The sequence below is a fragment of the Schistocerca piceifrons genome, chromosome 3 (assembly GCF_021461385.2).
Source record: "Schistocerca piceifrons isolate TAMUIC-IGC-003096 chromosome 3, iqSchPice1.1, whole genome shotgun sequence".
Classification (NCBI taxonomy): Eukaryota; Metazoa; Arthropoda; class Insecta; order Orthoptera; family Acrididae; genus Schistocerca; species Schistocerca piceifrons.
This window is the reverse complement of record NC_060140.1, coordinates 848,469,489-848,486,386: the sequence shown is the minus strand read 5'-3', so window position 1 is coordinate 848,486,386 and position 16,898 is coordinate 848,469,489. Positions and strand designations below refer to the sequence as shown.

The 16,898-nt window shown below is 38.1% G+C and overlaps 1 protein-coding gene across 1 annotated transcript in view; it reads left to right on the top strand.

The window, feature by feature from the left end:
* Positions 1–10,247: 10,247 nt before the first annotated feature.
* Positions 10,248–16,898, top strand: part of LOC124787730 (huntingtin) — a 392,251-nt gene continuing 385,600 nt past the window's right edge. The window contains exon 1 of the mRNA XM_047254577.1: positions 10,248–10,432. Coding sequence (XP_047110533.1) covers positions 10,347–10,432 — 86 coding nt within the window. The 5' untranslated portion in view covers positions 10,248–10,346. The remainder of the gene's footprint in view (positions 10,433–16,898) is intronic.

The following is a 16,898-nucleotide window of genomic DNA, read 5'->3' as shown; positions in this document are numbered from 1 at the left end:
GAGCACGGAGGCTTCCTGGCAGTCATTCTTCCCGTGAACCATACGCGGCTGCAACAGGAAAGGGAGGTAATGACAGTGGCACGTAAAGTGCCCTCCGCCACACACCGTTGGGTGGCTTGCGGAGTATAAATGTAGATATAGATGTAGATGTAGATTTTTTGGGTCTATGGAACGAGAACTGAATCTAATCTAACCTAATCTAAAAAGTATTTCCAGACCCACCACATTTGACACCAAGGCAGGATTCAACAGGGGGTCCGTGTGGCGACACAAGCAACTGAGCAAGTATCAGAAAGTGTAGACTACCTTCGCATCTACATTATGAACGAGTTAACAGCATTTTTGTTCATGTGTTGTCCTTGCTTCTTAATACAAACTTACGAGTATGTCTTGCTTTCGTAAGATCTCTCCATTTTTTCTCCAGCGTATTTTGTTCCTTGATTTTCGCTGTTCATTAAAGTAATAAATTTATAATATTTATGTCGTTGGTGTTCAGCTGGGGGTTATAGTTCCTGCATATTCTTAAGAGTTCATTCACATAATATATTCGCCTAATTTCGATGATACAACACTTTACTGCATTTGGAAAATTCGGTAACGTCGGGAGAAAATGCGTTTTCGCAAACTGTGTGTATATCGTTTTGATAATTTATTGCTGCAGATAAAACTAAAATCAAAACTTAGTGTAAGTCTTCCAGAACACATTGCTACAATTTATGTATTTATAAAGTGAGTAGTTTGCCTGTTGGAGCGAGTAGAGTGAAATGTAAGATTACACGTTTGTTCTGTGTTGGACATGGCAATGTAAAATAACAATACAGCTTATACAAGAGCATAGTATGTATTACAGCACATACTGTTGTTTTGGGCTAGTTATTGCACCTCCATGTGTTCCTGTTGAAGTGTCAATCCTAAAGTAATTTTGGACAGACTATACTAAAATTGCTGTATGTTTGGACCTCTATATTATTTGAGCTTTTCTTAAAATGTTTATTGTGCCATACTATTGTGCTCTATTTCATGATGCATTTATACTTAATGATTAACGCATATCAAGCATATCCCATTTTAATTTGCTAATACGTTTTTCTCAGCATCTCTAATGTGTCACACACACTGTTTCTCCATTTTTCATTCTGCATGACGCATTTATGTGTAATGATTATTACAAGTGTCCAGTATACATCATGTTTATTCATTTCACAAGTTCAAAAAGTGTGACTTATTATGCAGCAATACAATGTGTGTAAAAAGACAATAACAGTTGCATGGAAATACTTACAGCTGTATCAATAAATCACATAGTAATAATCAGTCACATTGTCTCAACGTTGTCCTCTGCCATGATCCCGTATTAATACAAAGTAACCATTGGTGATAATGTGGACACAAGAATGGGACTTTATGATCACTCGGAAATATACGACATTTACGAATTACTGTAGTGCAAAAAAATACTATGTACATTCGTTCATGATAGAACTGAATAGAATCTTTGTTTGCCATTTTGTATGTTTTCTGTACAATTGACTTTGTCAGTATGTTCAATACATAGAACAATACAGTAGTAAATATTTTACATACTTATACATGTGCAAAACCAGTAGATATATATGCTAAAGTAATAATGATGATACAATAATCTTACATACAGTGATACTGTGCATTTAGCAGAATAATATCCCATGATTATTTATACAATAGTATCATACATAATTCTGATTTAAATTAATTATGTATGTATAAAACAGTGTAAATAATCTATGATGATACAATACTGCATACACATATTGGCATAGTACGTAATATAGCACTTAAGGTAGTTATGGAGTTTTTATTGCATGTCTCTTGTGGGTCAATGTAAAAAAATTCGACAGCTGAATAGTATCGTGTATGTTTGAAACATACTTCTATGAGATGCTTTATGTTATACAGGGATAGACCGCTCACTGTCTTTGGGAGTTTGTTTTAAGACTTCCAACTTAGGTCTTTATAGCTCTTATGGGTTTATGTCTATCTTGAGTATCAAAGATCCGGTTTACTATTATTTTTAGTTATATGGATTGCACTTTGGAACTTAAGTTAATATTCTATATATGTATTAGTTAGATTTATATTAAGTCCAACACCAAGACAAAACTGCAACAGTTTAAAGAATCTAAGATAGACACTGCCTAGTACATATATATTGCAGTTTTGTATTGGTATTGGACTTAATATACATCTAACTGCTCTCTTCTACCACTTGAAGATGTTATATGAACCCAGTGAGTCACCCCAATGTTTTTAGTACTCCATATTGCATTTTAAGTAAAAGAAAGGAAAGTGTATGGACATAGCAAATTATTATTACTAGCGTATCTCAACTTGTACAACACACAGAAAGTATGAGCAAATTTGCCACATAGGTAATTTGTATGTCTATCAGATACTACATTTTTGATCTACATGTAATTTTATATTTTTTATACCTCATTTAAATGTCTTCAGGGTGAAGTAAGTTTTGTCTGGTTTTATTGGTCCTGTACTCTTTTCAGTTACTACTTTTTTGTACTGTAAGACTTCTTGTAGATTGTTCTCCAACTGTAATTAGTGTTATCTGATCAGCATACAGCACATTGTCACATGGCAAGTAATGTGGAAAGTAATTGATATACATAATGAATATTCCAGAGGCTCGAGCACTGAGTCTTTATTTTCATGGGTTCTTCATTTTGGTTATTTGTCTTTAGTAAATGTGGCTTGTTACTTAAGTATGAAAGCAATTACTGTAATTGATTATCTACAACGTTTTTGGTCGTTGTGCCATGTATGACAAAGACAAAGGCTTTGCTTAGACCTAGAAGTGTTGCACAAGTCAGTTTCTGGTCCCAGTATGCTTCATATAAGTTACTGAGGAGACAAATAATTGCTTTTGTTGTTGTTGGTTGAGTCTGAAAGCCAAACTGGCTACTACTCAATAATTTATTACTTTCAAAATAATTGTAAATTTGCATATATATACTATTTTCTACGACTTTTGATATAATGAGAACTTTTGACATGGGCCTATAACTGTTTGGAATTTTTCTGCGTCTTTTGTTATTGATTGGTAGTGTGACAGTCAGTTTCAAATATTCAGGGAAAATACCTTCCTTCAGAATATGATTTGCTAGATAGGTTTGTGGCTTCGAATCCTTGTTCCAGTTTGCAACATTTCACACCTCAAAGACACCCGTTTCGTATATATACTTCCAAACACTAGTTATGGAAAATGCTAGACATTTTGACTGTCCTATGTGAATATATCTTTCAGAATATCATGTACATTAGGAAAATCATTCCTCTGTGGGTCACAAACAACTCAGTGCATGTGCTTGGAACCAATAGAACCAGAGTGAGTCAGTATTTACATCCAAAAAAACGTTTTGAACATGGCTGTCTTTCAGCAACCACGTATGTGTTTCAATGGAGAAATAACACAGTCAACAGGTTGCAAATAATTGTTTAATACATTTACCTAGTGTGCGACATCTCTAAGGAGGTCTTCATCAGAATGAAAATTTAAAAGTCACTGGGCTGCCCAGTCTGTTGTTATTTCTTGCAAGGTTTACATACCAAAGGCTGGAACGGTTTTAATTTTTAATTTGAAGATGTCTGCTCATAACTTTGATTTCGTTAATGTTTGTCACAATTATTTTTCTGTGTATTATTTTATAGCGCTTTTAAATTTTCATTCTGTTGAAGACATCCTTAGAGGTGTCGACATCTACGTAAATGTATTAAACAGTTATTTGCAAATGGTTGGCTGTGTAATTTTTCCATTGAAAAAAATCAGTCTAAAACACAAAATGTATCATGGACTAAAACTATACAAGAGCCTGCAAAGGAATTTAAATACTAACTGTACCTAGCACCTTTTGGCAAAGACTAGTAAGCATTTCTTAAACAACAGTTATTATATTATTAATTAATATTTAAAATACCCCTTGATAGCCAAATAGTATCCCACCCTTTGAGAATAAGTTTGTGCTAGTGCAGTATCAAAAGACAACTTAGAATTTGCCAAGTTGTTCTTTCCTGTACTGGAAACTATAATACGTTGTGTAGAAGTTCTTACTTCATAGTGCTATATTATCATCATATATAAACTTAATGAGTTATGGAACTTCATAAGGCTTATTTACTCTCGGCAGAATGGAACATGGTGGAACAGCATGACAAAACATCCCACAATACATAACAAATTTAGGCGTTCACATCAATGTCAAGCATTCTTAAGAAGAAAGTTTTGTCATTGGGGGGTAGAGGATGGCATTGTCTACTACCATCTGAAGTTAAACGTGGCTTCTGTGCAATTCACAACTAAGCGCCTGGCAGAGGATTCAACGAACCACCTTAAAAGTATCCCTACTATTACAAACTCAAACAGCACATAGGAAAATGAACACTTAAAGTCTCTCTGTGCGACCTCTAATGTTTCTTATTTTATTTAAATGATCATGTCTCCCTATGTAGATCTGTGCCAACAAATTGTTTTCGCATTTGAGGGAGAGATTTTGTGATTGACACTTCATGTGAATATCCTGCCACAATGAAAAAAGGCTTTGTTTTAATGATTGACACCCCAGTTGCATTGTCTCCCCTATTTGGCATAACACAGTGCGAGTAGCCCCTCTTTGAATTTTTTCGATGTCCTCCATCAATCCTATCTGAAGTGTATCCCACACCATGCAGCAATATTCCAGAACAGAAGGGACAAGTGTAGTGTAGGCAGACTCTTTCATAGACCAATTGCATTTTCTAACTGTTCTGCCAATAAATCGCAGTCATTGTTTCGATTTACCCACAACATTATCAATGGGATCATTCCAGTTTAAGTTATTTGTAATTGTATTCCCCAAGTATTAACTTGAATTCACAGCTTCTAGATTTGTTCGATTTATCGTGTAAGCGAAATTTAGCGGATCCCTTTTATAACTCATGTGGGTGACTTCACACTTTTCATTATTTAGAGTCAATTGCTACTTTTTGCACCAAACAGATATCTTATCTAATTCATTTTGCAACTGGTTTTGACCAGTTGTGTCTTAATAGCTTTTTATTATTTTCTTTTTTATTGTGAAATTTAAAATATTGTGTGATGACCTGGATGACCTTTCTATGAGTATTATATTAGAATGGAGGCAAAAACAATGGTGATTTAGGTTTTCCAATATCTAGTCAGAGAAAAACCCTACACTGTCCTAAATAAGAACATAAATTAATAAACCAGTTTTCATTCTAGAAAGATCTTATGTTATAAAAGTGAAAATATCAACACTATTGAATAGGAAAATGGAGCTGTTTTGGCACTATTTGGTGCTTAGAAGGAAGAAATACAATGTATAAGAAAAAAGGTTCTGTGTATCACCTTCTAATTTTTTGATGTGTTTGTGTCTGTTGTACTCTACATCACGACCTTTGCTGTGTAGTGCACCCTTCTGTTATGGTGGCATTCCAGAGTAGCCTACATTTAGACGAGGTGAAGAGCAATGAGCACTTCGGTGGTTGTCCACAGAGGGCGCCAGTGGATGATGTTTTAAGGCTTCATATCATTTATTACATTCAACTTACAATTATAAATAATACATCAAAGGAAGCAGCAATGCAAACAGTTTTTAATAATAGCTGACTGCATTCCCAGCCGTATCAAGTGATTAAGATTACATGAGCTTTTGGTCAAGCACTCCTTGGCCATTGTCAAGTGATACGATTGCCAGTGGGCTACTGGTGTGCCCCTTATATAGACTATCTGCCAGCTGTGACGTCACTGGTGCTCACAGCATCGCCATATATGGGCAGTGATCAGGATGTGTGTTATTGACGATGGCCTCAGCCAATCACGCAGATTAGGTGTATCAATCTGTGCAGCTTTGTAACTTGCAGCCCAGCAAACCAGCAGGAGTACTTGGCAGGCAACAATGGGATTTCATTGAGAATGAATCAGCTATGCAGGACTGAGTTCACACACAGCAATAGTCTGAAGAGAGCAGTGGCCATTCTGAATTCAGCTGCCTACAGTAAACAGCCCCGAGGACAAGAACTGTTGAAGCCCTTAGACCACCAATGTTGGTAACAGAATTAGTCTCTGGACTAATACTTATTTCTGAAGGTGACAGTTTTGTTAGGGAGTTCAATTTTCTGCCTGGACAGATTCATTATTGTGTCTTACCAGAACTGGATGTTATGGTGTTCGTGTGTGTTGCTATAAATAAGTGTTCACTCACATAGTGCTAATTAATTTGAGTAGCAGTTTTCCAGAACCTAATCACCACAGAGGTGCCCACCTACAAACAGCAGTGGTGAAGTTGGTTGACTCTCAGACCAAGAACAAATGAATGCCGATGTTGGAAATTCGATGATACAGTTCCTATTGTTTAATCTCTCGGCAGTTTGCGATACAAACAGAAGCTGCGTCGTAATGACGAATAAAAACAGTGATCTAGGATGTTTGCTTTTCATATTGTGTTACAGCTATATTCTTAATTGTCATAGTAAACTCTGACTTTTAGTGTGATGGATGTGTTTCATAGCCTCATCATTAAATAATAGACTAATCACAATCATGTGTTGATATTTCTGTTGTGACCACACTGTATCATTAGCTGCTGACATCACCTTTTTATCTACTTCGTTGACATCCAACATAAACTGTGCTTCAGCTGCTGACCAATAAACCCTCAATTCCTTAAAGAATCGAACACACAAATGCATAAAAAAGATTTAAACCTATGATTGCTTTACAAATGTGTTCAGTATTTGATGTTAAGTATGTAGGCGAGTAAAAGCTTGGAAAAGTTTTGAGATAGTCACCAAGTGCTCTCATTGTCAAACCCTGAATGAATGTGGTCTGGGTAATTTGTGCTTAGTTCTCTTAGTTTTTCGCGCATTTTAATGTTTATGAGATCATATCTCCTGAACTAATTGTCCTGCAATGATATAATTCTGCACATACATTCTGTGTTTTGTGTGGATACTATCTGTAAAATGTTTTTCGAATAGAATTAGTAGTAAAGAAGCAATAAATTAAAAATAAGGTCTGAAGCTGAAGTTCTACTGCATGAACAGTGGAAGTATAGTAATCGATAAACTTTTATCCTCATTTTGTGGGGTATATGAGCAAGAAAAAGTTTTGTAAAGATTTAAAATTATGTTTAACTTTGTTGCCAATTACTAAATGTTCTCATTCTCAAATACTGGAAGAATGTGATTTGAACAGTTTCGCACTATTAGTTACAAGCAGTACCAGTCTAAGGTGTGGTTTCAGCCTGTTGACTGTGATGGTAGCTGGCATACATAGTTTCTAACTATAATACTTACTTCATTGCTAAACCTTTAACATAATGACAGAAATTTGAATTATTTAAGTTCAGACAATATTTACATGAAATACCGAAAATAAAATTTTTGTTTCTTGTGGAAGCTGTTAGACAGGTTACTAGCAACTGGGAGCATGTGTCATGATCTGTGTTAGACTTTTAGTAATACAGAGTCTGCTTTGCCAGGTAATTCTGTCTTGGTGTCTAATTTATTAATTTGATATGTGAGATTCTTTGGTGTTCAAGAAGCTTTATATGAGTATTTCGAGCGGTCATAACATTTGTGCGTGTCGTGGGCGCACTTGATAAACTTTACTACCTTCATGAGCTGGCTGTGTGTACCAATCGAGAAAGTGCAGTGGTATCATGCTGGACTCATATCCCAGAGGAGGCGTTCAAAACCCTGTCACATTCATCCTAAGTATGACCTTATTCTTTTGTCCTGCAAGCCATACAGCCATCTATCAGTATTTTGGATTTTTACAGATTAAGTGTAGTAGTTGGTAATGGTTGATGAGATCTACTTAATTGTTTATGAAATCGAATAGCTGGTCTACATACAGTTTGTATTTGACAAAAATGTGATTGATATGCCTTACTGTTATTTCATCACGTTCACAAACTGTATTCTCTTGAATGTTGTAATATTGTTGCTCCACTAGACGAATTAACTTTAATGCAACATAAAAACTGAACCGTGACTCACACAACCTAGTCTCAACTATATTTTCTGTCGAATCAAACGGTCGTCGAACCTGGTAACACGGGTTGTGCATAAGCTGCTGATGGTATATTGGAGACAGCCTCCAACATCCGTCGTGGGGTGATCTATAGCAGGCGGTGGAGTGGCTGGAGCGTTTGTTAAGTCCGTGGCGTGTGTAGATAAATCCGTACCAGTGTAGGGTGCGCGGAGAGCTGCTTTGAGCCCGTCGACAGTGATGGCGGTTGGCATACCCATCACATCGACTTTGAATATCTTATCCTCCCTTTTGATGGCATACTAAAGTCCCCTGTAGGTTGGCTGCAGTGGCTTGCATACTGTGTCATGTTGTATGAAGACATAATGGCACTCTCGAAGCTCGTCAAAAGCAAAAGGGCGATGAGTCTGCTGATTCCTTGTAACAAAGGGGCGTAATTGCCGGATTTGTGTACACAGTTGTTGTACGATATCTGACGGGTCAATGCAGTCGTCTAACACGTTTACAAAGAGCTCGCGAGCAGTCGTGTCGGCTGGCCACGAACAAGTTCTGCAGTCATGGCTTCATGTCATCTTTCAGTGAGGTCCGGAGGCCCGGGAGGAAGATAGGCAACGTCTCTGTCCACCTCTGTGAATCGTGACATAGAGGCAGCACTTTCTGTCAGCAGTGGATGGCTTCAACTAAAACATTCGTTGCCGGGTGTAAAGCTGAAGTTCTAATCCGCTTCATACTCATTATGTCTGACAGTGCTTCAAAGAGACACTACTCAAATTGTTTTCCGTGGTCTGCTGTGAGTCGTAGAGGCACACCGAAACGGGCGATCCATCCTCGGAAGAACGCAGTCCGACAGCTGTAATTATGATAAAGTTTTGGAATAAAATACACAGTCCAACAGCTGTAATTATGACGAAGTTTTAGAATAAAATACACTATTGTAGTAACTATGACAATTTTATTTCGCTTAAAGTAACCCCTGTATGGTAGATTTTCCAGGCCATATAGGATGCAAGATCTGTAAATATACTGCAGTAGTCTGACAAATTTTTGAACTTAATGTATTGCTTAGTTTTAGGTTTATTATTGCCACAGTTGTATTAAGCCCGGTCCACACGCAACGATCTGTCTGCGCAGACATCGGCGCAGATGTCTGTACATGCAAAAGATCGCTGCAAATGTGGTGAGTTCACACGACACAAACGCCAATCTACTACTCGCCCGCCATCTGTCGGTGGAGAAAAGAAATATCAGTGGCTAGCGACTACGCTCCCCGTAAACGTCAAAAATTTAATTCGGTTCTTTTGATATATAGAAATGGAGGAAGTTCTGTTGTGGTCTGTGTTCGCAACTTGCGTTGCAAAAAACATTCAGACCAACCGCAGGAAACAGAGAAAGCGGTCAAAATGGTGTAGACAGTGGTTGGTAAAGCGAAAGCAGTTTTCTCACGTAAATTTACTGCGAGATTTGCAGGGCGAACCTTAAGAAAGCCAAGCAGATCAAAATACCATAACGTTGGCTGGTATACTTGATCTACTCCTACACCAGATCTTCTAGGTTTCTGTACTTTGGATAACTCTTTTCGGTAAACAGTTCGCAAAGAATTTTTTATTTTTTTATTACTATTTCTCTCTTTGCCGAGGGGTCAACTACCCGCAGTTTTTCAATTAGAGCATTGTATGGTACTGTCATTTTGTCTCGGTCACTATATTCTTTACTTTTAATCTTCCAGAAACATGGGTGGTTTCTATATATTTCAATGAATTCACTAACAAACTCTCGAGAACACTGACGAGTATCAGCCATTTTAATGCCCTGTGCACACAAATACAAACACTAGACTGAGCAAACAGCTGTTTCGCGCCAGATTTGCGGCGATCTCCTGTCCACACGCTCCAACTTGTCTGCGCAGATGTGGTTTGAACCCACAGATTTGAGAGGTTTCGCTCAAACCTCCAACTCCAACTTCCAGGTTTGCACACACCTCAGGTTGGTGCAAATCTTCTGTCCACACGCAACGATCTGTCTGCGCAGATGTGATGTGCGCAGATATTTGCGCAGACAGATCGTTGCGTGTGGACGGGCCTTTACAAGACTTGAGAAGTCAGAATATCTTTTCGTGCAAATCTTCTATCTTCGGAACTGTATAGCTTCCTTCGTCAAATCTTTGATAGTGCAAAATTCAAAATGGCCTTGAAGTATTAGCATGTTTTGAAAACACAATGCGTCGGACGACGCGCTTAACACGCTTTCAAAAATTAAATTGAGATAACAACAATTTTTATTAAAACATTGTCGTATACAGTGCCCCATCATGGCAACACTTGAAAGATTGGTGAAGGCCTTAGAGACACTAAAGGTGTTGCACGTTAACCCACAACTGTCAGATGAATCTTCAAGGTAAAGACACGAAAAAATAAATATTTACTAAATAAATTAACTTAGACGTGTCTTTTACGTGTATCATGTGTGTCACAAACATATCTTTACATGTACACAGAGCTTGATAGACGTCACAGATGTTTAAAATATTATGAGATACTTCTGTGTAGTCTGAAATATGGACAGTTTGTTTACATCTTGGGAAAATGGTGTGTTTTCTATATTTCACGATAGATATTATTGTTGTAGTAGTTTGAATTCATTGTTGCGCAGCAGCCAATAATTAGCAAATGTTATGGCCCCAGTAATTTGGATATAATTATCAAGGGTTGATCATTGATTTACTTTAACCGGAATATTAGGACGTTAACAATCAGAGGAGAAAAAAGTGAATGACGCTTACATTTCGCCGGTTGGTAGCGTGTATTTTTATCGAAATGTAATTAAATTTTAGGTGTGCATTATGTTAAAACTTGAATATTACTTAATAGAAAGTTACGCAATTTTTATGAAGTGTGGGATTGTTAGTTTTTGCTACGAAGAGGTCACAGCAGTAGGTATTTTTGCATATTCCTTGTTCATTAATGCTATAGTATTCCTGTTGCGCTATTTACACATAAACACAATGTAGTCTATACAAAAATTTGTAATAACGATAATATTTGGTATATAATATAAAACTTCCTGTAAGTAGCCCTCCAAGCAACAAGGCACACAAGTGACATCATCAAATTTACTTTCATGTTTGATGATCAGTAGCAGTTTGGCACAGTCAACATTAACTAGGTATATGTTCTCTGCAGTGTTCTTTCATTTTTAAAAAGATAATTTGGCATTTCCTATCATTGGCTGGTGTTATGAATACAGGCCGTGAAACAAGCAAATAATTTACTTTACTGATTCTTCTCCAGAATGAGATGGAAGACTTGTGAAGGAGTTTTGGACCATGCCTTTTGAAAATGGTTGCTTAGTGTTTGTAGCTGGTATATGTTTAACACCACATCACAGTATATTACTGACTAACTGGTTTCACATAAGGAGAATGTGGTGACTGTCCATTGATTCAAATCTCCAGATTGCTCATCAAAACAGTTTGGAATTACACTGTAGTTCGAGTAGGCCAATTCTCTTGTAATATATGATCAAGAGGGGAAGAAGGAGGAGGCTTTATTAATTAGCTAGCGGGTACACCAGAGCAAGATTTTGAAAGCAAGGATTGTTTCATCTGGCTATGGGAGAACAGATATGAGTGAATGGGATTGAGGGATTAACAGTAAGATCATTCAAAGACAGACATGAACAATAGGATGTTATTATAAGAACAGAGACCAGTACTCACATTGTTTATTTCTATTGTCCGCCTGCTTAGCTGGGTGGTAACGCTCTCGCCTCCTATGCAAGTGGGCCCGGGTTTGATTCCCGGCCGGGTTGGAGATTTTCTCCGCTCGAGGACTGGGTGTTGTGTTATCCTCATTATCATTTCATCCTCATCAATGGCGCGCAAGTCGCCCAATGTGGCGTCGAATGAATTATGACTTGCACTTTGTGGCCCAACTTCCCCGAATGATGCCATATGCTCATTTCCATTTGTTCTTTCTATTCAGCTGTGAGATACCGTGAGGCCAGTTTTATGTTGTTTAGAGTAATGGAGTATTACATAAAGGTTTTGTAAACATCTTGTAACTTTGACGACTTTCAGTTCATCTAAAAAGAACATGAATTACTTTTCCATCTGATGTACTGTTTTCACGACCAATATGACAGAAAGTGGAAATGAACAAAGAATAATTTCTACAGCTGATGGATAAAATGTAATTAATAAAGTTCCTGACAGTGGTAGCAAGTCACCTCACTAAAATATTAAATTGTGAGTAGTTTGGGGGATTTTGGTAAGTTTAATGCAGGAAGGTTCTTTGTGCTATTTATGATAGTGCTGTCATTTAGAAAGAACAGACTCATGTGTACCATTGTACCAGGATCATACTTTGTGAATGATAGTTCCTTGGCAACATATTTCTCTTTGTGGGGCAGCAGTGAGCAATGTTTCTGACTTGAATCATAGGTACTAATTTAATGCATGCTGACAAAAGAAAGTTTCTCGGGCACATTGCCTTCGATGATCATACATGGTGTGACAACAGTCTTCGGTGTACTATTTGTTGGTTATCATGCAAATCATATGTAACTTTTGAAGATTTAACTGCTGAGTCATTCCACGTCAAGACCCACTTGACCATTTCTGAATCCAGTCAGATTTTATGTGAATGTTCCTCACTGTCTGTGAGTTTCAGCTTGATACCTCCTTTGCTTCCATTTCTACAGTGTCTTGTAAATAGATGTGACGCTGAAAAGACGAGCCTTTCCTTGGCTCAAAGATGGTGCAGTTTGGACAAAATTTGTCATTCCTGCAGTTCCTGTGGGAGAGAGAAAAATATCTTACCACTCTTGTTGATTTGTCCCTGCTGGTGTAACCTTAAAAAGAGAAAGACACACTCTGATGGGGGTTTAGTAAAACTTAATCCCTCAGCAGGTCAGGCCAATGCGTGGTTGGCCTGTGATGAGGTTGTTGGCCCAGTCCACGGATAAGCCGGTTGCGGGAGTGTCCTGCTTTCTCGTAGAACTGCCAGGCGATGGCGCGAAACCTGTCTCGGAGAGGCAGGATCCCGGTGTCCTTGTGGAGTTGGCGCGTCGAGGGGCGCCTTGGAAGATGCATAGCAGTCTTCAGGGCGCAGTTCTGTATCCGCTGCAGAGTCACAATGTGAGCATCTGCGGCTTTCCGCCAGACCATGGCCGCATACTCTAACAGTGGGCGGACCAATGTTAGGTATAGCATGATGCCGTGTTGCGGTGGCAATGACGACTGTGGGTTTAGCAGCGGATACAGGGTGCGAAGGCATCCTCTTGCTCTCCCTTTCACATCACGGATGTGATGTTTCCAGGTGAGTCTGGGGTCTAGGGTAACTCCTAGGTATTTCACCGTCCCGCTCTGTGGGATAGGTTCTCCCAGGAGTAAATAGAGTCCCATATGCGCGCCACTTATAGACTTAGCAAAAGGCCAACTTTGGCTAACTTTTATGAAAATTATTCCTCACTTAAAAGCTAGTGCTTGCACAGTATTGATTAGACTATTAAGTATATCTGGTGACAAATGTACTACTAAAAAAAAGGGAGGGCAGAAGATTCAGTGTGCAATTTGGAGATCCCATCTTTAACCAGCCATAAATCATAACTTTATGGACAGATTCAGCCAAGAATTGGTAGTATGACATACAGCCATGCTGTCTTCTCATGCTTTTTGTACAATAACCTCTAGCCTTCTCTATCAAATTATATGCACCTGCAAATTTGATGAAAACATTTTGTGTGCCAAATTTTAGATATTTTTGGCGACCCATACCTCAACTGTGTATTCTTTAAAATTTATCGTCTTCCTACCATATATCTAGAAAATGTGTTTCATAAGCTTCAGAAGCTATAGTGGTAAATTTTGGAATCATGTAAATTCATTATTGAATTTTTATTTCGCATCATAAGAAATTATTGAAAAATTGCCAAAACATTTTTACACTATTGTTGAAGGAGTGTGTATTATATTGGATCTGTCGGTTTCTCTCTGGTGTTGCGCTTGTGATTAGATTACTTTTAGAAATTTTTATGGCTGAACTCATTTGCATTTTATGTGTTTTGTGACACAAACCAAGAAGTGCCTGATCCTTTTCTTTTATTCTCTTTTTTTGTGTGCTCAAGATGGCACTGACTGTTCTAAACTTAGCCTACATCATGTTAATATGGTAAAATTCAGCTTAAGCCAGTGTTGTTGGACAAAGAGCTTTTAAAACTTACAAGGGAACCTCCCCATCGCACCCCCCTCAGATTTAGTTATAAGTTGGCACAGTGGATAGGCCTTGATAAACTGAACACAGATCAATTGAGAAAACAGGAAGAAGTTGTGTGGAACTGTGAAAAAATAAGCAAAATATACAAACTGAGTAGTCCATGGGCCACATATGCAACATCATGGACAATCTGAACTCTAGAGCGTGGTGGTCCCGTGGTAGCGTGAGCAGCTGCAGAACGAGAGGTCCTTGGTTCAAGTCCTCCCTCGAGGGAAAATTTTACCTTCTTTATTTTTGCATAGTTATTATCTGTCCGTTCGTTCATTGACGTCTCTGTTCACTGTAATAAGTTTAGTGTCTGTGTTTTGCGACCGCATCGCAAAACCGTGCGATTAGTAGACGAAAGGACGTGCCTCTCCAATGGGAACAGAAAAAAATTGATCGCAAGGTCATAGGTCAACCGATTCCTCCACAGGAAAACACATCTGATATATTCTATACGACACTGGTGATGGCATGTGCGTCACATGACAGGAATATGTTGCCGACCCACCTAACTTGTACACTTGGCGAACGGGTAAAAAGATTCTTCTACCTTGCCCGACTTAGGTTTTCTTGTGGATGTGATAATCACTCCCAAAAAAGTGATGAAAACATAAGTGTTTGTCACATAAACTGAAAATAAAAAGTCAAACTTTTTACTCAATGGAAGTTTTGAACCAAGGACCTTCCGTTCCACAGCTGCTCACGTTACCACGAGACCACGGCGCTCCTGCTGTGCCAGTGTCATTGATGTTGCCTATGTTTCCATGAACTACTCAGTTTGTATATTTTGCTTATTTTTTCACAGTTCCATACAACTTCTTCCTGTTTTCTCAATTGATCTGTGTTCAGTTTTTCAAGGGCTATCCACTGTGCCAACTTATAACTAAATCTGAGGGGGGTGCGATGGGGAGGTTCCCTTGTTAGTTCTGAACTGGACTTTGCAGAAGATGCCCAAATTTGTTTGTACCATAATGCCCTGCTAATGAAAATATTTAAATTTCTGTGAAATACCTGCTGTAATCTATTTGGGAAAAAAAAGGATTAAGGAGGAGTTGAAACTGTTGACTAATAAAGGTCTGAAGCCTGACCAGAAGCTTTCTCTCAGATGGAGATGATAATTTTTTTCATAAGCATCTACAGCTGCGGGATGAGCAAGAATCGATGATGAAATGAATGCGGTTAACGCGTGCAGCACAGTGAATACTTCACGAGCCTTCAAAGCTTCAACAAATTAGCAAAAGGGATTCAATGGCTTATATAAGGCAAAAAGTTCAAAAAGCATAAGATTCCATCACCAAAGCTATGCCAGCAACTGTTTATGTCAGCATCACTGTTGTTTTGGAAACACAATTGGTGAAACAATGCCAGAAATAAAAGCATGTGGATATTTCAAGTAATGAACTAAAAATTGAAGTGCATCATTTAAGTTATGCCAGTAAAATTCAAATTTTGACCTTGGTTCCTTGCAGCTGGAGTATAGAACAGATAGCAAAAGAATTTAGTGTCCTTTGAGAATGTTGAAGCAGGAAAGGAAACTAAAGATGGAAGTTGGGACCAAGACTCAATGAAAAGATAAGAGTCCTCATGTTTTTCAAATAAGATGAATTTTCTCGGCCGTGCGCAGGCAAAAGTGATCACATAGCAGCAAGAATGGATGGTGAAAGAGTTCATAAGCGGAAATGCCTTCTACTTTGTAACTTGGAAGCTATGACCATAGCTTATTGTGAGTAGTATGGCAGTGAATTGGGATTTTAAAAATTTTCTGAACTCAGGCCAGAGAGGTGTATTATGGTTGATGCTGCTAGCACAAACTGAGTGGGCCTATGTGTAATACAGCAAAATGCCACGCTGATGTCGGCTGCAACAACTATCAAGAATGACGACTAAACGGAAGTAATCAAGAAAACTATGGATTATGTGCAATCAAAAGATCACTTACTGCAGCACTGGGAATGATGTCCTGCAAAACCTGAGCTGGAAGCTGATTTGGTACATATTTTCAAAGAATATGATGAAGAATAAATGGCAGAATACAAACAATGATTTCATACTGACATGGATACACTAGAGATATGTCATACAACTGTACAAAAGTTTATGGAGGAACTGGCTCTAAAAAATTCATGGTCCAACAAGTAACAAAGATTCGTTTCAGAACATTGAAGTTCATATCTATGGCACCTTTCAGAAGGTGAAGAGATAATTTTGATGGGTTTTGCTGAGCACTATTCATTTGTCATTCAAGATGCTGTTCAACAGTTTCACTGGGAGGACAGTGAAGCCACATTACACCCCTTTGTGGTTTGCTTTGGTTGTAAGGAACTACAGAATATCGGCATCTGTGTTATTGGTGACTGTCTTTGTTAAGATATCATTGCAGCTCAAGCCTTTATAATGAGACTGACTAAATATTTTAGGTTATCGATAGGAGACATCAAGTATATTCACTACTTTAGTGATGACTGTGCTGCCCAATAAAAGAATTTCAATAATTTTTATCAGTTTATGTCAGGATGAAAAGGGCTTTAGTATCTCGGCTAAGTGGACTTTAGTTGCAACCAGCCATGGAAAATCTCGTGGAGGTGGAATTGGAGGAACAGCTA